Below are 22,634 nucleotides of genomic sequence, written 5' to 3' on the forward strand. Positions count from 1 at the left end.
ATTAAATTTATTTCAGCTTTAAAACACAGCAGCCATTTGAACAATTTAACACAGGCTTCCCCCCTGCTATTAACAGAGGCCATTAATAAGTAACATTTACAGGTTTGTGTCAGCTTTCACCGTCTTTGCAATGTGCACCCCAGTGTAGATTTGAACTGTAGCAACCTCACCAAGAATATATGGGCCATGCCCTTTGTCTGGCATATATCAGTAGAATACACTGAAATCATTAATTACATGGATTCATGATAGTATGATCAGGGGCATTTATTTCCATAAATAACTTGCCATTTATATCATCACTACTTTCCGGCATGTAAAAGAAATATAAAAGAATGCAGACACCTTTCCCATGCCCCCCCCCACATTCCTGTGGGCCTGTCACAGACTGGAGGTAGAGGAAAGGTGGCAGGAACCAGATGGGGAACCCCCATGGGAAGAAGGCTCAGAACCTGGGGATTGGTGGTAGGGCAATGATGAGTGATTGCAGGGAGAAGAGGGAGCAGACTGGGAGGAGGTAACAGGGTTTAGTGAGTGGGGGGGGGAGCCTGTAGCAGAGAGAAGTCCAGAATCACAGGCAGAAGCTAAAGCAGGAGAGGAGGGAGGCCAGGAGCAGAGATGAGTCCAGCTGGTGGAGAGTCATGGGTGTATCCCCCTCCTGCTGCAACAAACTCCCCTCCCCGCTGGACTCCCAGAACCAGGAGAGGCATGAAGAGGGTGGAGGGGAAGTTAGCTTCACACAGACACAGTCTCAGATTGCTTAGGAAAAACCCTGGCAAGGAGGGGATTTAGGCAGCTGTGGGGAGGCAGGGACCTTCAGTCTCAGCAAGTGCTTCATGGAAGCAAGACCTGCCTGTGCAGATCATGTTTTTGCTAATGAAGAGTTAATTCCAACTTGCTTGGTATGATTTACTCCGTCCTGTCAGGGCCCTTCCTTTCTTCTCTTTTTCTTTAGCTACTTCACGCTCTATTCCCCTTCTTGTCTATGCCCAGGCCTTTTGTGAACTTTATTCTAGCCAGATCCCTCTAATCAGCCACACTAATTGTAAATGTTTTGTTGCTGAAAACTCAGCCCAAAGTGTCAAAATATTTGGGAATATTTCACGATATTGTAATAGCCCAATCCATGCTCTCTCTCTCTCTCTCTCTCTCTCTCTCTCTCTCTCTCTCTCTGTGTGTGTGTGTGTGTGTCAACAACTGGTAACTTTATCCTCTCTGTAAGAGTGCATGATAAACCTATTTGAAAGAAACTACTGTAGTGTGCCTGTTGCTGGATTGCAGGCACTATGTTTCAACTGACTTTGAAGGTAGATAAAGAACTAGAGAGACCTATGGAATTTATGGCTGAGTGTAAACCGTTCACTTCCTAAAAAGTTTCACTCATTTTTGTCCAAGATTTGAACTGTGTGGCCCTGCAATCACATCCCATTATCCCATAATTATCTAGTCAATGATTTAAATACTTGCATCCTTTTTTATCTTCTATTGTCAACATAAATTTAAGTTCCTGAGGCTAAAACAGCAGCAATCAATAAAGAAAGACTACTCCAAGTTAAAAATGCTTTAAAAGTTCTTTGAAATCCTGAAATGTTATTGCATGGTACCTAAATGATAGTACTGAGGGCACCTGAGGGCTGAGCTGGCCCAGGATTTCTTGGCTGGCGCAGCAATCAGCATGCATGGGCGTAGCCAGGGGGGCATCTGCCCCTCTAAATCACTAAAAATCAATAAAAATACATAGCAAACTGAGGTTCTGCCCCCTAACAAAATGCCTGCCCCCCTCCCAACAAAAATCATGGCTATGCCCATGTCTGCATGCCCCACAACAGCTGTCCTAGCTGCCATGTGGCAGGGCTGTGGTGGTGGTCCCACTGCTCCATAAAGCCACACCAAGCTCATGGAGGGCAATTCAGGATTGCACTCTTATTCTCTTTAAAATCTGATAATAATAGAACAACGTATTATGCTACGGAAGGAAGTCGACAACTGATGGTATAAGAACTACCACATATGGTTTGATATTGTCTTCAATTTATTGAGAGTGGGAGAGAGTGGGAGACCTGGGATTTGGAAAGGTGTACCATATTTTCTTTCTTTCTGAGTCCCCCCCCCCATCTGTAAACCTCTGACATTCTAACAAGGTTTCAAATTTGGATTTTTTAAAAAAAATTTAAAGATAAATTCTGGAAAAGAGAAAGGGCTTATAAATGGCAATTGTATATCCACACATACTGCAGTAAGGCTTAGAGCAAATCCTTACTTAGCTGGAAAGGATCCCCCCCCCCCCCATTCTAGGATTCCTTCATTTCATTTAGTATCTTTGAAAAAAATGGGTGTGCGTTTATGTGGCAAAAAATGCCTTTATAATATTATTGGTATTTACCTAGACATCAGGATTTAGGCGAGATAAGGCACCACCTAGTGGTGAGAGTTGCATTTGAAACAATTTAATAATATTTTAAATTGGATTGAGCATTTCCAAATGCAAAGTTGTAAGACAGAAAAGCCGAAGGTTACACAAAAATATGTGAGAGGCCAGCAACTTCAGCAATGTTCAGCTGCTAGGTTTAGAAGCTCGCAAATTGTATCTAACATTTTTATTAAGGGTTTTCACACACAAGAAGAATTCACACACGAGAAGATGCATTTTGGATCCCACTTTGAAGCTGGTGACTGCAGAGTGCAATCCTGTAGACAGGGAATAACTGGTGAAGCAGCACTTGGCAGGATTGAACCTCACTCATCAGATGACATCATCCAATGATGTCAGTTGATGGCAGGAATGGTTTGTGAAACATGATCTTGCAGGCCAAGCTGGGCATTTTCCTAACAGGCATAGACAACACTGAGATCGATTGACTAGATCTGACTCAATATAAGTCAGCTTCCTATCTTCCTATGAACCTGGAACTTTCTACATGGAAACATATGGTCTGTCACTGAACTGTAGCACCTCTGTTTTTTGATCCTGCTCTGCAAAGTAGAAATGCTCCAGTAGAAATAACCAGTTGCAGAATGCTAGGAATGAAAACAAATTTGTTCCCACTTGAGTGATTGTACTAATACATCCCCTGCACTTTCATCATAATCTAAACTAATGAGATCAAATGCCATTTTAATGAAAACATGGCATCTCTAGTTTATTGATTTATTTCTACTTAAATCACACTTGATAGCACAAACAGGAGAACTTGCCCCTCCAGCCAAAGCACTTTTGTATTCAGGAAAATAACTATTAACATCTCTCTTCATCCCCCTCCCTCAACCAGAACTCCTTCAGAACCTTCCAACCATGCAGAGGTATTGTATTTCTTCTGCAGCAAGCTTCAAAAAGAGAATGTGGTCAGACAGAAGCCTTCTCAAATTCATGAAAATATGAGATTATTGATATAAAAAACATTCTGTGTCAGCATATATCCATATAGTTTTGCTACGAGCCCTTATTTAAGAATGTAGGCGCTGACTCAGAGCAGGTCAAATTCTCTGTCCATTTGGCTCCCAGCTCCTTCTGTCTGATCCCTTTTAACTGGAGATCCCAAAGAATGGAACATGGGACCTTCTGTATTCAAAGTATGTGTTCTAACAAACACATATTTTTGTAAGATTGTATTGGACTGCTTTTTTTTCTAGTCCAGGAACAGAAATTCAGTTGCACAGCTGCGTAAAATGAATTCCTCCATTAATTTCAAAGGCAGAGCCAAATCCTTTGCTTGCACAGATTGCTGCTGTCTATTGCATTTAATGGGGTCCTTTTTGTTCCCTATAATCATATGGATCATTGAATGCATGTAGTTTCAGTCAAAACTTTTTATCATGAAGGACACTGAATCCAGAGATAGCTCTAAAAATAACTTTAATGTTTTATAGTTTTTTTATGACAAACTGTAATTGGAATATTATAAATTGTTTCAAAAGATTCAGACAGAAATATAGATCTTCAAAATACATAACAATAGTTTGTAATTTAAATGATAACTTAAAATTACATAAGCACTTAAGAGGCACTAAAAGTTATTTTAAATAGCCATAACCTTCAAATTGCTGATTTATTTTGAGAGGTGTCACTAATACATGTAGCTTGGAAACCACTGAGAACGCAGCATCAAATTCTGGTGATTTCATTTGGCATAAGATATACACCTCCTTTTTGCTCAGCATTTCCAGTACATTCAAAACAGCTGCACACACTAACTTATTTCCTAAAACCAGTATATTGTGCAGAGGTCAGAGAAAAGTCAACTCAATGAAATATTGTTGTTGTACATTTTACACAAGCCAGTGTGGGCATGCTGATGAAACGACCACAAAAATCTATTCAACTTATATTATCAATTAATTAAAATCTGCAGATGAGCTTTCAGTTTTCTGGTAATATTCACCGATAGCCAAAGAATCTCTACTTTTATGGGAAAAAGGAGAGGAGAAAAAAGCAAATCCGTTAGTTAATTATGGGAGGGGGAAGATAAACACTAATTTGTCAGAACAGGTGCATTAAGTTTGATAATGTTTAAAAAATTTATAGAAGCAGTTTCTTCAAGGTCCTATGTGAGTTATGAAGCCTAATTTTCTTTTCATAGCTCTGTGATAAAATTTTATCCACGTTATAAAAAGGGTCTTTACTAAAAATGACCGGAAATCTGAACTACCTGGCCATGCAATAAAAACACATTCCACTGTTGCAAAGTGTCAGGCAAGCCAGGTTTAGCTGGAAATTGATCGATAAGTCTTCCTTTTACACTTGAGTGCATTCACTTTTTCTTCATTGGATAATAGTTTTTTTAATGGGTTTTCCATTAATATTGGTCTTTACTGTTAGCAAGAAAAGGCAGACATTAAAAAAGAGACAGGAACAGCAAAGAAGAAGTTTAGTGATCTTTAATGATATGGTGCAAAATACCAGGAAGTGTTATGATGTTCCCTTAAAAAAAGCACCAGGTGTCATGTTAAATGCTGTTGGCTGTTCCAGCAGAGCAAAAGGGATGTAAAACACAGTTGAGATAGACTACTTGGGAGAGATTCTGCCTTTATTCTGGGAAAAATCCATAGATGTAAGAGCGTCTTTGGTCAACAACATTAAAAGAAAATATAGCTATTTCTTGTGGTGTTCCTACATCCGTATTTCTCAAAGCAATTTGCTAACCAGCAAAAAGCTTAATTCTGGAACTCACTGTCCGCCTTTAATATTTCAGGTTCCTCCTTTTTGACATTGAACATTGTCCGTAGCTACAAGAAATAAAACTTTACAAAAGAATAAAAGTGGATAGCTCTTTTTACACGCAAACTGTAAAATTGGAGCGACACTTAACTGTGGTCAGGTTACGTTCCAAGTATATGGCCTGGAACAGCTTGCAAGCTGAACTTCCCCAACCCGCAACTCCCTAGCACACATTCCACTGAATGGTTATATGAGGTGCTTACAGTTCGTTTGAGGCAGTGCTGTAAAAGCAGGAGTTAAGCTAGGACTTTATGGATGAGAATGTTATTGGTTTCACTGCTTAACTAAGGGAGATATTACCAGTTAGCGAAAGCTCGGTGCATTTACAGATGTACGTAAAATTGTGAGTCAGAAATAGGTGGAGATTGTTCAACTACTATGGTATATATTTTGGACTGGTGGTCAGAGAACTCAATGTGAATACATAGATTACCACCCACTTTACTACACTCAAGTAGGGTTGGTTCCTGAATTCTTGATAAAAATAGAATGCATGGGCAGAAGATGGGGATAGTGGAGGGAGAAAGTAATTCTGTGGTGGATCCATCTGGGGGCAGAACTGAACAGAGGGCACCTGTGTAGGGGGCAACCATGCCATCCTGACCAGGCTGGGAGTATAGGCCTCTAGGCTCTGGAATTCATCATCATGGGACAGATCACAGAGTCGACTGTAAAATGTGATCCTGAATAAAGACTAAAAGGGAAGGAGCTATTGTTCATCGACTGCAGTCCCTGGCATTCATTAAACAGAATCGTCTGCATAAGCTGTGGTCTGCCTGGCATGGATTAGTCTCTGGCTGTCAGTCTCCAAAGGTCACTGAGGGGACAGAAAAATACAGGATGTATCTGAAACCATTAACATTTGTTAACTAATCTGGATATCAACCTAATACATTTTAGCAACACTAAAATGCATTAGCAGCAAAGGCCTGCAGAACTAAAGCAAGTACTTTTGAATGTATTATAAACATGCAACACTAGGTGGCACCAGAGAGCAAACAAATTTTCTATGCATTTTTTACATAGGATTTTTTCCTCTTTTGTTACAACAATTTAATTTCTGAATTATTTATAGCGTCCCCCCCCTGTGTAGATCCACCCCAATATTGTTTTTGATGCATTGCTGCAATGCAAGATCCATGCATTCTGTGAAAGAATGAACCCTGGTCACAAACTAGCAGAATTAAGTGTATTAAAGACCATGGTTTAAAACATGCTTGACTCTATGCCAGGTTGTGCCAAGATATGTTAAATGTTTGTCCTGACCCCCCCCCCAATGCAGCTATCCTGGAAAATGTGTGGGGTTAGGAATGGTCACTTCTCTAAAGGATGATACACTCTTAATTGGGGAGTAGCAACATCACTTCCCACCAATGCAATTCAAACTGGCCGCATTGGAAGAAGTTACTCTTGGGTGACTACAGAAATTGCAAAAGAAAGAATGATTTTAAAACTGGTGCTGTTTAGGAAATAGAGAGGTCAAAACCTATAGGATAATACAAGTGATATCAATTGAATAGCAAGTTAAAGCATTCTGAGAACATTTACTTGTGATTTAGTGACATTTATTGAAAGGGATGGAATTCCTCATGAGTCTGAGTTGGCACTGGCTAAAGTAACTAGATTTTTTTTTTTTAACATCAGTGACTACTTACCTAGTCGGTGGAATGCTGATCAGTACTGCATGTAAGAGCCAGAAGACTGCTAATTGTGTTGACCTGTACATATATTTAAAAGTCACTATTAATATTGCTGCATTATTATTTTTTTAAAAAAGAACTTCACAGGAATCATGATGTTGCCAAGACTTCAGTCATACTGTCATACTGTCTAAAACTATTCTGCTACATATTCTACAGTAATTTTTTATTTAAAGCATTTCCTCCCAGGGTCATTTTTGCACACTGAGCTTTTTCAAGGGAACATAAGACATTAAATTCTCCAGTGTGCTTAGCCTTACTTGCACTTCTTCTGCCCTGCATGTTTTGAATGCTTGAATGAATTCACAACATGACTTAATACAGAGCTTCCACATACAGAGAGACAAAGTACAGCAACTTCTGATCCACCAAGCTAACCAGCTTCATATGATGGACCTCCAGTAACTCAAGTGTCTTCCTGGTTTTACAGTCTTCTAGGACAGAGACAACCTTTTTAAGTTGAGAGCCTCATTCCATTGAGGAAAAGTACTTTGGGACACATACTACCAGTGCTTGAAAATCAAAAGTGGACAATCTCAGAGCCATCCCCAAGTCACCCCTCCTATTTTTTTTTCTCTTTGCCTCTATCTCTCACTCTCATACACATCCATTTATTCCCCCATTAATAGCCTATCCAGAGATTATCCAAAATAAATAGCCTCAGCTACAGGGCCTGCAATCACCCTCATTCTGCCATTAAAATAATCAAGAACATTTCTTGATTCCACTTGCTGATGCTCTTTATTAATCTCTTACTCTGTCTGCAGCTTGCTGTACCTTGTAAAATAGACTCAGAGATGTGAAAAGGGGACAAGTGGCATAGTCTCTGGTGTTGCAGAGAATGGAAAGAAAGGAGGAGGAGGAGGAGGAGGGAGTGGTGGGCCCCCTCTCACATTCTCTGATGCTCCAGCATGCTGAATGCAATGGAACTGGCATTGGATGAGGTCTACTTTCTACTGTGCAGGGGTATAGGGACTAGTACAGAGACACAGGAATATGAAGGCCAGCAGATCTGATAATAACATGGTGCATGTGACCTCAGCATGGTGAAGGTGATGGAAGAACAAGGCTCTCAAGACCAGGAATATGGGGCTCAATTGGCTATAGTTGCATGCATCTGTTTCCTTTTTGTTTGTTTAATCCGTAAATATGTATATACCTTTTACACATGATGTAAATAATGTGATTATCCCTTGAGAGCGGCATTTTTCTTTCACAAATAGCCAGTGTGTAATGTGAATGCTTGGAGAGCTTTAACCTTTTGCCCTCCAGTCCCAATCAAGATTGGGCCCTCCACAACTGCTGTTTGCATGGGGTGGGGAACTCTCATGCAAATAGCAGCCATGGGACCCCTGACTGAGAGTGAGACCACATGAGGAACCCAGGGTTGCAGTCTCCCTAACTCCATGCCATGGTTCAGCTTTGGATAGGGTCCCTGCATTGCACTCAGAGGCAAACCATGCCATTAACATCATCAATTGTTTGGCCCACAATTGACAAAGTTGTTAACCAAGGCAAAGTTCTTTTTCAATGCTGTTGAAGAAACAAAATAGATCCACATTTTTTAGTTGGAATTTAAAACCAGAAGTGAGGTGAGACTCTACTAGTTCAACACAATCAATTTCTAACAAAACAATGCTAGCAGTGATGTAGACAAGGAAGAAGAAAGGAAAACAGTCACAGAGTCAATTGTTTTTGTTTTGTTTTTAAAACAACATGCAATAAAACTCTATTAAGTCAACATTTTAATTACGGATTTTAAAAAACTGTTTAAGGAAAAAATTTCCTATGAGATGTGCAGACTGGCAGAGTTCTCCAGAGGACACTCTGCACATAGTATGGTCATTGGTCTGTCACTCCTTATTTTATTTGCATCACCTTAATGTTTCCATAGCAGCAGAAATTACATTTCTCAGAGAAAGCTGCCAGGATCAGAGATGTTTGGTGGCACTTCAGCTTAATGATAAAAAGGAGTCCTGCTGATATTAAAGGCAGGGGGAATGAAATAATTGATTCAAATCAATAAGGTACAATGACTGGAAATTACTAACTTTATTAAAATTGGGGAGGCTAGAAGACATTTGATATAACCAGGTATTTAGATAATTGAATGGTATTCAATTCTTATCAAGCAGCCCTATCTATGATAATATTTTTAAAAGATGCATTGGTAAGAGCAAGTACTAAATTTACTTGACAGGACTGACCTATTTAGTGACTAGGTTACATTTCAAGACGCAAGAGTGATTTTAGTCCCTGTGTGAATGGGAAAATACATTGTGTGAATAATTTAATTTAAGGGACCAACGCAACAACAGAGCCATGAAAATGTTTTGAACTCCAAAATACTCTTCGAATTGGACAGATCTGTTAGGGATGAGTGATGGCACAAATCTGATACAGTGGTGATATAAATACCTCAATAAACAACTCACATGTGTTAAGATCATGTTTCACCTGAAAGTTTCCAAGGTTAGCAAGCTGTAAATATCAACACATATCAGAGCACTCAGAAGATTGGCCACATGTATGGTTTCACCAATTCACCACTTTTTTTTTTTTTAAAAAAAGGCTATGTGAATCAGTCATCATTCTTGTGTATTACCATAGCACACATTTTTCCATGAACAGGATATTGTAAATAATCCATGCAAAATTCTAATAACTGAATTGTCGCTTAGTCACATATTTAATTTATGAAAATAATATATTATTCAGCTTATAGAAAAATGAAGTTAGACATATTTTACAATGAGGAGGTACTGGCTTGCTAAAGTTATTTTGTAGCTAGTCTATCATTTTTATTTATTATTTTATTTAGTCAGTTTATATATGGCTTACTATACGTAAAGTATCCTAAAGTGGTTTACAGGATGAAGTTTCTTACACACTGAACACAATTATGAGAGTAGATTGTAGCTCGGTAAGAGCTATTTGTCAGGAATGATGTAAAGAAAGTCCCCCCCTTCCAATTACCCACATGGAACTAACTGTGAACTTCTTATGGGTAAAATTCTTCTTTTTGCTATCGGCAACAAATATTAACCAACAATGTCAGGGACAAAGAATTTTGTTCAAAGATTCTCTATTTGTATAATCACTTGTCTTAAAAAAAAATTCCCTAGTAAGTCAGTGAAATAAACTCCCCCTCTAGTGGCTTTGGCAGTCCTGCAACAATTAACTTTAGACATTTGTTCTCCCTTGATTCTTTTTCTTTGAGTGAAGATACAGTTTCTGTCCAATTATTTTAAAATATTTAAAACTGCTCTAGAAATGGAGTTCCTAGCTATGATTTACTCCCAATGAGATCTCCTTCACAACAGAAGTGACATAAGGGAAATCCTTAATCAGGTTCAGCAAAGAGCCTTCTGCACCATCTGCTAATAACTGTGTTGCATTTATGGCTGTGGCGAGACCACACTCGGAAGACTGCATAGAATTCTGGTTGCCTCTGCCTCAAAAAGGGGACTGTGGAGCTGGAAAAGGTAGGAAAAGAGGGCAAGCAAAATGATCAAAGGGTTGGAGCAACTCCCCTATGTGCAAAAGTCAAAACATTAGGAGCTTTTTTGCTTAGAGAAAAGACGAGTGAGGCATGACATGATAGAGGTGTGGAGAAAGTGAATAGAGAGATTTTCTCCATTTCTGGTAAAACTAGAACAAAGAGACATCCAATTAAGCTGAAAGTAGGAAGATTCAGGACAGACTGAAGGAAGGACAGATTGAAGGAATTACTTTTTGAAACAGCACATACTTAACCATGGAATTCACTCTAACAGGAGGCAATGATGGCCACTGACTCGGTTGACTTTAAAAAAGAATAAAATAAATTCATGGAAGATAAGGCTATCAATGACTACTAGCAATACAACGTAATTTACAGCCAATTATATAGTATGCAGTACTATTAGTTATATTTTATGATACAACCTTCCCAGTAACTTTTTCTGATGGTGAGACAATAATGTTGGTAGATTCTGGACCGTGCTGTTTCCGAATTCTGGCATAAATAGCTCTAACTTCCAATTCATGTTTCATGGCTGAAACAAGAGTTTTAAAATTCCATTATGAAAATTATTTCTCTACCAATCTCTTACAAAACATAGATGTATAATTTAAGCTGTTACTGTGATAAGTTTCAAGTCTTATATTCGTATATGGACAAGTTATTAGAATAGTTGGATATGGAAATAGGGTTGGGTGATTCTAGTTTAGAATTACCGTATATCTATATCTATATCATCAGGTGTATATCCACCGTGGCCAGGGAGAGTTTAGCTAATCACATCTGGCCATGGCTGCCTTCCAGACTTCCAGACTTCTTGATCAGACAAAGGGGTAACTTCATCAGCCCACCCACCTCTTAGAAACATAAGACATATCTCTTATCTACAAAAATATCCTTCAGAAGATCTACCTTTTCTGCTCATAAAGGGATGGCCTGTGGAAACACACACAATCATGTCTCTTTCTATTTCATCCCATGCCTGCAGCTGCTCACCATCAGGTGTGTACAATGTCTTTGCAGGTTGTGGCATTTTTAGCTGAGTTGTACAACTGTCAAGTAGCTGAAACATAAAAACTGCATTAGTATTCAATGGTCTATGTTGGTTTGCAAGTTCAGCTTGCAGGTTAGAAAATACTGGCTTCCGATTCCTTAGTGAGAACAGAGGTGCATACCAAGTAAGGCTAATTTCAAGGCAAGTGTTATGCATATACAGTATGTTGGCCATGGTCTTGAATTCCTATTATTATTATTCCTATTATTTTTGTTATTATTGTTACTATTGACAAAGCATGAAATTCAACGCCATGCTAAGGTGATCGTTTCATTAGCACAAGGATTTATGCTTTCCAGAACAACCTCCCCTCTCTTCCCTCTGTTTCTGTTGTGGGGGTACTCCCAACCCTCCTGAGAAGATTTGGGGAGGGCATGGGGGCTGACATGGGAAGAAGAGCAGGTCCTGTTGTTCTAGCAGGAATTGTTGTGTGGCCTTTCACTAGCACAACAACTTAGTAGAATAGGACCCAAACTTTCTTTTGCCTGAGAGTCAAGAACTGGATTGAGATCTCACAATTTGCATGGGATGGAATAAAACAAAATGGGAGATGCATTAGAAAGTACTGAATATGTCCAAGATGCTCCGTATATTGGGGGGAAATAGCCAATGTGCAGATTTGATGGCTCAACATATTTGTATCTTATTTTGTTGAAGATTCTTGGCTCTAATAAATTTGTGACCTTAAACTCCATCCATGTCTCACATTTTCATTCCTGGGTTTGTGGGCAATAAATACAATGGTCTTTAGAAGCACTATTTTGAATGAGAGATTTCTTCTGCTTTACCTCTGCGATTGTTTTCCCCCAGGCATGAGCTCCTTGCTCAGGTGTAAATCCATTCACATAAGCCCACACTCTTTTAGTTGTTGGCTGCTTGTAGAGCTCTCTGTGACTTTTCACCAGTAGTTTAGGAGAAAATTGAGAACTTCTTTTGAATTGTAATGCTTGAAGCTCTGAAAGGTGCATCTAATATGAAACACAAGTCATGAAGTTCATGTGTGTTAATATATTTAAAATAGTGCTATTACTGAAGATGTTGCTGACTATTGATTCCAGTCATTTGTTGTAACATTTGCATTGACTGCTTTCATATATTCACCCACCATATTAAACCATAGTAATACCATCCAAGACTGGCCTTGTGGTTTGTTTCTCCCAAACAGTGAGTGGTAAGGCAAGAACACGGGTGGTGCTGTGGGTTAAACCACAGAGCCTAGGACCTGCCGATCAGAAGGTCGGCGGTTTGAATCCCTGTGACAGGGTGAGCTCCCATTGCTCGGTCCCAGCTCCTGCCAACCTAGCAGTTCGAAAGCACATCAAAGTACAAGTAGATAAATAGGTACCACTCCGGTGGGAAGGTAAACGGCATTTCTGTGTGCTGCTCTGGTTTGCCAGAAGCAGCTTAGTCATGCTGGCCACATGACCTGGAAGCTGTACGCTGGCTCCCTCGGCCAGTAAAGCGAGATGAGTGCCGCAACCCCAGAGTCGTCCACAACTGGACCTAATGGTCAGGGGTCCCTTTACCTTTACCTTTAAGGCAAGAAGAAACCTTGGCTACTGCTTGTGATTTGCTTGGTGAGAATCAAATCACATGCCTAGGATGACGCAATAAGGCAAAGTTTGTGGTTTGTTGCTGTTGACATGGAGCAACCAGGAGTGAAAGGAGTGAAGTGGAGACTTTTGACTGGGGACTCGTTAATGTTAAACCGAGTTAACCATTAACTATGGTTTAGCATGATGTGTGAATCAGGCCTTGTTGTTATTGTATTTCAATGGGTTTTACTGTAAACTACCTTAAGATGTTTTCATAGAAGCTGGTATTTAAATATTTAAATAAATTAATAATGATTAAATAAGCTATTTCTTATCTGTTTTAAGTATATACAGTACTATGCTTTATTAAGTACATTCAACTTACATTCATAGTTCTGTACTTTAGAATACTTCAGAGAAATGTTATACATTGCTCTGTTCGACAGTGATTTCGTGTTGAAGTCAGAAACCACTTTACTGTCTGAAGAACAGCGTATCCCTTTGGGAATGAATGTTGAACTCACTTCAGTAACTTGCTGGTAAAACTGCAATCTCATAGCAGTGGCAGGTAAATTTCACTCCTCTCAGGAATCATTTGGATATTTGTGAGAAGTTAAAAATGGTAGCCAAAATATTTGGCAAAGAAGCCAATTTCTCTGCCTAGAGCAATTCTGCTCTTATTTCTTCATCTCTTCCCATGTAAAAGTATGAACATTTCCACTCTCACCTTGCTCCTAAACATAGGAGCTGTAGTTTGAATGAATAGTTGGTTCAAGTAGTTACTACATAATTTTTATGTTGGTAGAATGTGACAGCCTTAGCTGTCAGTCAAACTACCCAGCAGAAAGTGCATTTCATACCTCTGTATGTTGTATAGTTTCCATGAGCCTCATCTCTTCTTGAGTTTCCTCAGTCCAGCCTCCTTCTACAACCACTGGCTGGAGGGGGCTCTTAGTGGGCACCAAACTGGCTGCTTTAGATTTTGCTATGCGTCGCCCTAAAACAAGGATGGCCCAAAGAGTTATTTTTTTTTAATAAATAAGAGTGTTTTATTTGAATGGCTCTAAGTCCTCTGTTGGCTTTTTGATGCTCCAGCAAGTTTTTTCTGACAGGAGTGATGAGATGCAGCAGGGAAGAGGTGGTGACGGAAAAGCTCTAGAGGAAGTAATTTTTGGATTTATCTTCATAGTCTATTGTTATATATCTCACCGACCCACATACTTTCATGCTAACTTGCCATTTAAGATCTATGGATTACAGGTTTTCTAACCAGATTCTAGGGTAGAGAACTACAGTTACTGGGTGAAGCTTAATTAAACCCAATGATATAATTATCACATAGTGATAATGACATACAGTATATTTTAGCTTCCCTCTAAAAATGGTTGGGGGGGGGGGTGTCAAAGCAACAACATCAGATGATCATTCAGGCTTTAAATTATTGTCCTCATAAATAAGTGCACAGGGTGGCTAAGATTAGCTAGAGCAAATTATAGAGGAATAATATAAAATATGATGTTCTATGTCAACAATATGGACAAGACTATGTATTTGAGAAAACATTTCCCCCCTAACTCAATGTATTCTTCAGTAGAGATGAGGCAGAAACATTGCATCCATATGTTCAGAAACAGTTTATAAAGTAACAATATAGATTTATCAAGTGAAAATCTGAATGAAATATGTATGGATGATCCCTTCTGAAAACTCCAGTTCAAATGTACTCACAAAGTTTTAATTTTAGTCATTGGGGTAGGTACCTGGTCTTACTTCTTGCAAATCATACTATACTGTGCTAATTCCATGACCATCAAAAGCCCTGATTTGGGAACTGCAGGCCAAGCCCAGACTACACAGTACACATGATGGAAAGACTAGTATGGGCATAGGAAATCCTACACTATGTTATCCTTCCGGGAATGCTAGTTTAATGCCTCAAACGGAAAAGAACAATAATAAATAATGTGCATATATAGCCCAGAGTGAACCACCTGAGAAAGAAGCGCTTTGTGGATGGACCCCATGCGGGATAATATAAAGCTAAATGTGCTTATTTATTATGTTGTGGGAAGAGAACATGATAACAGTGAATTCTGCCATTGACCCCGAATTCTGAGATACTGACCTTGTAGTTGTCTCATTTTGTGCTTCATTGCATCTAGGTCTGCCAGAATTTTATCTTTCTCTGACCATTTTTGTCGTCCTTCCCTCTCTGCATTTTGCAAAGCTGTAATAAAGCAAGATACACATTATTTTGACGACAGTTTGTCTCATAGTGATTTTGTACCTGCAGGTCTTTAAAGATTAACAGTTAGCATAATTGGATCTGTTTCAGCAAATAGTTTTTTTTAAAGAACTAGAAACTGTTAGCAAGTTAAATAGATCCAATTATAAACATGTTATTAAAAGGTAAGCTTCTTCATAAGGAACTCTCTCTGAAAATACTGTAAAGCTTAGGAAAGTCTCTGTAGAATATGTATGGAATGAAAAAGCAGACTACTACATTTAAAAATTAAGCACCACTTTAATAGTGCAATCCTATTCATACTTATATGGAATTGGGTCTGCTGAACTGAGGGGGGCTTACTTCTATGAGGACATTCATACAATTGGTATGACAGTAATAAAAGTTTTTTAAATATATATTTAATAAAATGATTTGCAACAGTAGTATTTTTGTCCATGATAATAGCATGTTTATTATTTCTCATTTTACAGAGTTATGGTTTTTTGGATCCCAACTGTGAAACTAGTTTTGTGTGCCCAAGAGGGCTTCTTGAACAGAATGTACACAGCCTGCATTGCAAACCACTTTGAACCAGTTTCATAGACAGTTTGTATTAAGGGGTGGTCCGGCATTCAATGGAAAGGAACCAGAAACCAAGCATAGTCAAGAAAAGTAGCCCCGTGGATCCTAGCCAATATTGATATATCAGCATAACAATTTCCCCAGTTTAGGTGCTGCTGTAACAATAAAAAATTTCATTTCCCCCCATGACTTACTATCCAAAGGCAAGAAAGGTTCTCCAGTGGAAACCCAGACCTCAACTGGATTTCTAAGAATGATGGTGAGCAAAAAATCATCAACCAAGGTCAAACTATCGGGAGTCATCACTGATGGTATAGACTTGGTGTTCATTTTCTCCTCTGACTCTTTGGAGAGAGAGAAAGAGAGTTATAGGATTGAGGTTTTGGTGTCATTTTGTCATCTTTTAAAAATCTCAGATCATAACACATCTTGCTTTTATTTCTCTTTTCCTAGCTATTCCTGGAGATACAAGCCTACTTGTATTGGGCACCCACTCTTAGATAATTATGAAATTTAGATCTTTGAATATACAGTAGACACACAACTTACACTTGTTTTAGTCATGCAGTTGCATCTTTGTGTGTGGAGAACAGGGGGAAACTGTTGGAAGGGACCACCTGAGATCTCACAAGATCTTGTAATAACCAGGCAAGTAGGGGGCCGAGTGAGTCTCTCCCAATACCATGGGAGAGAGACAGACAGAGATAATCAGATAATGATGGGGGAATTTCATTATCTGCTTTCATCTTCGGTTGGAAGAAAGACCAGGCTCCCACCCACAGTTTGTCTGGCGGTCTGGCACTCACTTCCCCATGGAATGCGAGGGCAGGCAAAGGCATTGGGTGCACAGAGCACTCCAGATGCCATGACTCCCCCCCCCTCCCGATCCCATTCCTGGAAGCACAGGTTATCCTGTTAATTGGATTGTAATTGAAGTAAACTACAGGCTCGTGCCAGAGACGATGAGATAAGAAACTGCGAAAACAACCCAGCTACAAGGATGTAAAAGGTTTGGACTAGGAGCGGATTTCATTCGGTGAAAGAGACGATTGGGGGGGGGAGCCTACAGTTTGCTTAGTTAAAGTTTTTCTCTATATTTATGATATGGCAACCCTTCCCGGAATGCAAGTTTTATTAAAACTTTCTTCACAAGTGAGGTTGAAAAAATTGGAATATAATATGGAATTTAACAAAACTGGAACTGTGTGTGAGAGAGAAAAGAACTGAGAGGGGGGGGGGAACGCTAAACTTTGAAAATATACAGCAAAATCCTCCCTAACCTCCATTATCCACAAAGGAATGTGTGTGAGATAAGGATAATTGACCATAAATCAGTGGCAGGGAGGAAAGGAGTCTACCAGCTGTGGGAACAGAAGTTTTTGAATTAACTATCTGCATGCAGTCTGGATTCAGACCATTCTTCCTAGGCTGGGAAAATGGCGAAGATGGCTTGTTTACTGGAAGTTGTATCACGGAATGAAGTAATGCAGTGACTTTTGGAAACTGTGAGATAACAGTTTCTCCCGGGGCATGCCAGGAACCATCAACAGTTGCAGGAATTAAGGATACCATATATTGATGGGAAAACATCATGGAAAAACTGTCACACATAGGAAAGAATAAGGATTACAGCTAAAGTTCCTCACTTGAAACTTTATAAATTACCTATTATACCAACACAAATAGAAACCACAAGATTGTAGCTCTTATATAACGGTTTGTTATATCTGAATGGAATGGAAATTATTATTATTATTAAAATTTTGGAATGCAGAATAAAGGTAGAAGAATGAACTCATCAACTCTAGAATGCAAGGGGACCAGTTTAATTAAATTGCATAATTTGACATTTGAATGCATTAATAATTGTATTAATTGGATAAAATTGGTATTGTTAGAATGAGGCTGTTATTGAAACAATATTGGAAAATCAATAAAAATATTTTTTAAAGAATAATATATAAAAGATATATAATATATAACTTCCATCTGACCATATGCTTTCATAATTTATGTGTATATAAAGTAATATTTGGCCCATTTAAAGATTCATGATAAGATGTATTGTACAAATTACTACGGTAATTAGAACCTGCAGAAGCGTTCTAAAGTTAAACAAAAAAATTAAACATTTGTTCAAATACAGTGTACCAACATTAATCTTTTCTCCATGAGACGCCATTATTCTTTGTGAAAATAGAAAACAAAGTGAGAGATTTCCAAGATATTTCTTGGCAGCATACCAGCAAACAGGCTCTCTATAGCTTTACTACAAAAAAAGTTAGCTCTGTGAAGTGAAATAATTTACATACTAGTTAAAGAGAAATTTAATTGGGAACTTGCTGAGGGTGGTATTTTACCTTTCACAAGCAACACAGATGCGTTTTCGTTAAAGCCAGGAACAAAAGTTGCTCCTTCATCTCGTTTTTCAGACTCCTGCTTTCTGAAATAATCATTTACAGCGCTCAAGACTAAATCCTTCAGTGTAAGAATTAAGGTCCCTTCACTTGTGTACAGTCTACTTGCTGTCCTGTTAAGGTCAAGTCGTCTTGTGCATAAAGAAAGCAGCTACAGAAGGGGAAAAGTTAATGACATATAATTAAGCTTACTAATTCCAAATATTTAATGAAAATTGCCATGCTCGGAGCTTTCTTTCTGTTATATACTCCTCCAAGCAGCATCTTTTCTCCTCACAGCTACCCTGATATGTAGCTTAGTTAGGCTAGCACAAGTTTACTCCGAGAGCTTCTTGGCAGAGTGGGTATTTGAACCTGGGTCACCTCAGTCCTAGTCTGACATTCTAATTCAGGCATCCCCAAACTTGGCCCTCCAGATGTTTTGGGACTATAACTCCCATCATCCCTGACCACTGGTCCTGTTACCTAGGGAGGATGGGAATTGTAGTCCCAAAACATCTGGAGGGCCAAGTTTGGGGATCCCTGTTCTAATCATTTCATGTCATTGGATTCTTAGCTGGAGATATTATAAGTGCAATACTTCTGCATCTTTGTGTGCCCTCACATTTTATACAACGAGGACCGAACTACATGCGGCACTAAATGCATCACTTTTAAGTTGTGTCAGTAGTGGTTGGCAAAGTGGCGCAGGTAGGCCACATTGCTTACCTGCCTCCCTAATGCTGGGTGGCACTGCTGATTCCTGAGAAGGAAAAGGGTGAGGCACAGAGAGCTCAGTGTGTTGTGGGTTTGATGGCAGGAGCATCGTATTGGTTCGATTGCTGCTCCCTAAGCTCTCTGTGCATCCCTCTCTCAGGAAGGAGCAACAGATTGCAAAGCACGAGAAATACAAGAAAGGGGGTTTTAACAACAAAGGGGGTGCCAACAAAAACTGCCCCACAGTTGCTATTTGCATTAGATGGAAAGCTGCTAATGATGCCAGTGGGAGCTTTCTTCCCAATGCAAACAACAATGTCGGGGGATTTTTGTTGGCGGCACAGCAGGAAAAACGGGTTAGTTGCTCCATCTCACCCCTTTTAGTTCCAGTCCTAGTAGTTCATTCTCCCTTCATCCTTCGCAGCTGTTATTTGCAACAATAAAGACACTCATGAAACTTAAAGTGGTGCATCTAGGGTCATGTCTAATTTGTCCTTGAATGCACAGGATAATGGGTTCGGTTGTAGATATCAGCAATATGGAAACCTTTTGTTAAAGTCAATACCAGATTCCCCCCCCCCCCCCCAAATATGCATTAGCATTTAACATGAGGTAAAGACACGGGGGCATTTTAATGATTTATGCTTATACTCACTTGTCAAAACATTAAATGAGCCTCTTTACATATACTAGAGAACACGTCAGAGCTGACACAAAACTTTTTGGTGCCTGGTAAAATAAATAAAAATTGTATTTCCTTCCCTTGTGGGAGAAATAATAAAAATAGTTGATCAAAGCAGCTGTGCCAGGCAAGGATGTGTTAACCATTCTCCACCAAAAAGACACCCCATCTAACCCCTCTCCTCAGCTGTTAGTATGAGATTCTTGCCCATGATCTGGTACCTACTGCTTGTCCAGGTCAATTCTGTTAGGATGATCTCTAGATGATTGCTACTCACCATAGGGAATGTATTAGCAACAATAAGCTGCCCATTTCTGTAACCAGCTCCATTTCTGTATGCAATTATTTTCACTGGTCTCTGGTTTACAGCTGCAGACATCTTTTCTGAGATTATTTGCAATGATGTTTCTGTCCTCAAAGATGCTAGAAATTCTTCTAAATAATGTAAGGTGGATTCAGCTTCAGAAGTGGATAAATCAGTCTTTAGGATAAACGGAACAAAATGCAATCATGACTTCTGTTACAGTTGCACTAAAGTGAATTTTTAAATGGTAACTCATTGATTTCAGTGATGTTCCTTGTGAGAAAATGGATGACGTGACTGTATTATTTGCATATGTCACTATGAGTTGCACAGAGTTGTGAACTACACACGACACCAAACTGAACTTTTATGCAAATCCTACTGAGAGATATGCATAATATACTTCAATAGGATTAAATGAACGAACCTTGGGGATACACACAGATATAGGATGTCTTACTGTTATAGTGATGAAATAGTTAAAAAAAATTAAGCTGAACATATTGACTAAATTAATAATAAAAAACCCTCACACTTCTGTGATCCCTTTATATGAAACTGAATGTGAATTGGATTTGGCCTTTGGTGAACAGACACTCCTGAACAAATGCTTTCGCTAACCTCCCCACATATTTAAGGTTACACCCTCGTTCAGTGCTTTTTTTATAAGAAAATATTTAGGGGTACTTTCATTTTCCTACTCATATTGAAATACCGCACTGCTCTATTACCTCTCAAAAGAAAATTACTCCTAGACTACTATCCAGGATTTTAAGTCCTTCTTTCTCAAATGTTCACACAGTAAAAAATTGCTTGTTATTTTGCCACTTATATCTAGATGAATACCCCCCAAAACACAATTTTCTATATACTTTTCTTATTGTTGTAAGGCCTGAAAAGCTTCTTGTTGTGTGTTATGTTTATATCTCTGCTGTTCTGGCAATCAGTATATGTGCCCCCAAGGCTCATATTGTCAACCATATTCCATGTTGTTGACTTTTAATAGGCTTATAAGCTTTTGGTGAAAGGTTCTTTTCATTGGATACAGTGCAGTACTTAGTGGGAACCTTGCAAATGACAGAATTGCTCAGAGAATCTGACTATAAATATACCTTACAATTTAAAGCATTTAAATTTGACAGGGACTCAACATGGCTCACAGCTAAAAACAGAAAAAAAATCATCTAAAAACAATTAAACATTAATAGAATACATATATGACCTGTGTTAATAAATATAGACCATATAAAAACAACACAGCACCAGCTCTTTCCTTAAAAAGTCAGTTCCCCAAATCCTGCTGAAACAATAAAAATATAATAATAATAATTTATTATTTGTACCCCGCCCATCTGGCTGGGTTTCCCTAGCTACTCTGGGCGGCTTCCAACATAGGTTAAAAATACATTAAAACTTCCTAACAAGAATGTCTTCACCTGCTGGCAGAAGGACAAGAAGGGAGACAGTCTAATTTCTCTAGGAAGTTACAGGTAGGTAGGTATGAGCTTTCATGTGCATGCACACTTCTATAGATATATGAAAGCTCATACCAATGACAAACTTAGTTAGTCTCTAAGGTGCTACTGGAAGGATTTTTTTTAAATTTGGTTTTGACTACAGCAGACCAACACGGCTACCTACATGTAACTAGAATACTGGAAGTTAGTGGCTGATTATACAAATGGTATTATAGAGAAATGCACACGAAAGCTCATACCAAAATAAAAACTTAGTTGGTCTTTAAGGTGCTGCTGGAAGGAATTTTTTTTATTTTGTTTCTCTAGGAAGGAAGTTCCAAAGTCTGAAAGCAGCTACTAGATAGGAAACTTTGGCTAAAAGACAATGCTTTGATCAAAGTAGGATCTTAACATAATCCACAATTCAACTCCAGAACCTGATTTTAATGCCAGGGTAAGTTTTAAAATGTTTAAAACTATACTTAAAGTGAAATAGCCCTAAAGCCTCTGCAGAGTGCCTAACTCCATAGTAACCTGTGTCTAGTATTTGCCAGCAAGAAAAATTGTGAATCTAATCTCATTTTAATCTCCAGATTGAAATACAGATTGCCAATGTTTCAAAGTACTCTACAAGAGAAGGTTGTAACATTGCCAGCTAGTGGATTACACTAAATGCATATCATGGCAGGAGGTGCCATTGAAAAGCAGGAACACTGTCACAAACCTTGTTAACATCAAGACACTTATAGGGCCAGATGGATAAATGCTTTCCTTCCTCAGAACCAGAGGCACAGGAGAATACAGTACCAGGGAGCAACTTTTTCAGGTCCTTCTTTCCTCTTATGGTCCTTGCACAAGCCAAGCATATCTTTACCTTCTGCTTTCCACATGGTGAAAGAAAATAGTAGCCCTATAAATAACAATGGTTGAAACCCTTTAAACATGGGGGGTGGGGTGGGCAGAACCCATAATAAAAATGCAGTGATCCAATATGACATCTATTATTCAAAAATTTGTTTATATCCAAAAAAGTTTGGAAAATACTAAAATGTACTTGTATTAAAAAAATATAAACAAATACATTTTAATATTTTCCTAACTTGGATACAGACAGCAGGTTTTTGAATAACAGATGTCATATTCGTTCTCTCTCTCTCTCTCTCTCTCTCTCTTTTGCAGGGCAGGGGGCAGGTAACATTTCCCTAAAAAGTATTTATTTTTATTATACTGGTAACTTTTTGTTAATATTATTTTTGTTAAAAT

General features: G+C 38.7%; 1 protein-coding gene across 1 annotated transcript in view; it reads right to left on the bottom strand.

Moving 5' to 3' along the window:
• Nucleotides 1-3,829: 3,829 nt before the first annotated feature.
• The window catches only part of DCDC1 (doublecortin domain containing 1), a 236,116-nt gene continuing 217,311 nt past the window's right edge, over nt 3,830-22,634 (bottom strand). The window contains exons 30-40 of the mRNA XM_060275323.1: nt 22,096-22,281; nt 19,888-20,091; nt 18,176-18,383; nt 16,010-16,159; nt 15,132-15,233; nt 13,867-14,003; nt 12,260-12,439; nt 11,330-11,480; nt 10,843-10,952; nt 6,871-6,933; nt 3,830-6,032 (exon numbers count right to left, since the gene is read on the bottom strand). Of these exons, the coding sequence (XP_060131306.1) occupies nt 6,871-6,933; nt 10,843-10,952; nt 11,330-11,480; nt 12,260-12,439; nt 13,867-14,003; nt 15,132-15,233; nt 16,010-16,159; nt 18,176-18,383; nt 19,888-20,091; nt 22,096-22,281 (1,491 nt within the window). The 3' untranslated portion in view covers nt 3,830-6,032. The remainder of the gene's footprint in view (nt 6,033-6,870; nt 6,934-10,842; nt 10,953-11,329; nt 11,481-12,259; nt 12,440-13,866; nt 14,004-15,131; nt 15,234-16,009; nt 16,160-18,175; nt 18,384-19,887; nt 20,092-22,095; nt 22,282-22,634) is intronic.

Source organism: Zootoca vivipara, chromosome 1 (assembly GCF_963506605.1).
Source record: "Zootoca vivipara chromosome 1, rZooViv1.1, whole genome shotgun sequence".
Taxonomy (NCBI): domain Eukaryota; kingdom Metazoa; phylum Chordata; class Lepidosauria; order Squamata; family Lacertidae; genus Zootoca; species Zootoca vivipara.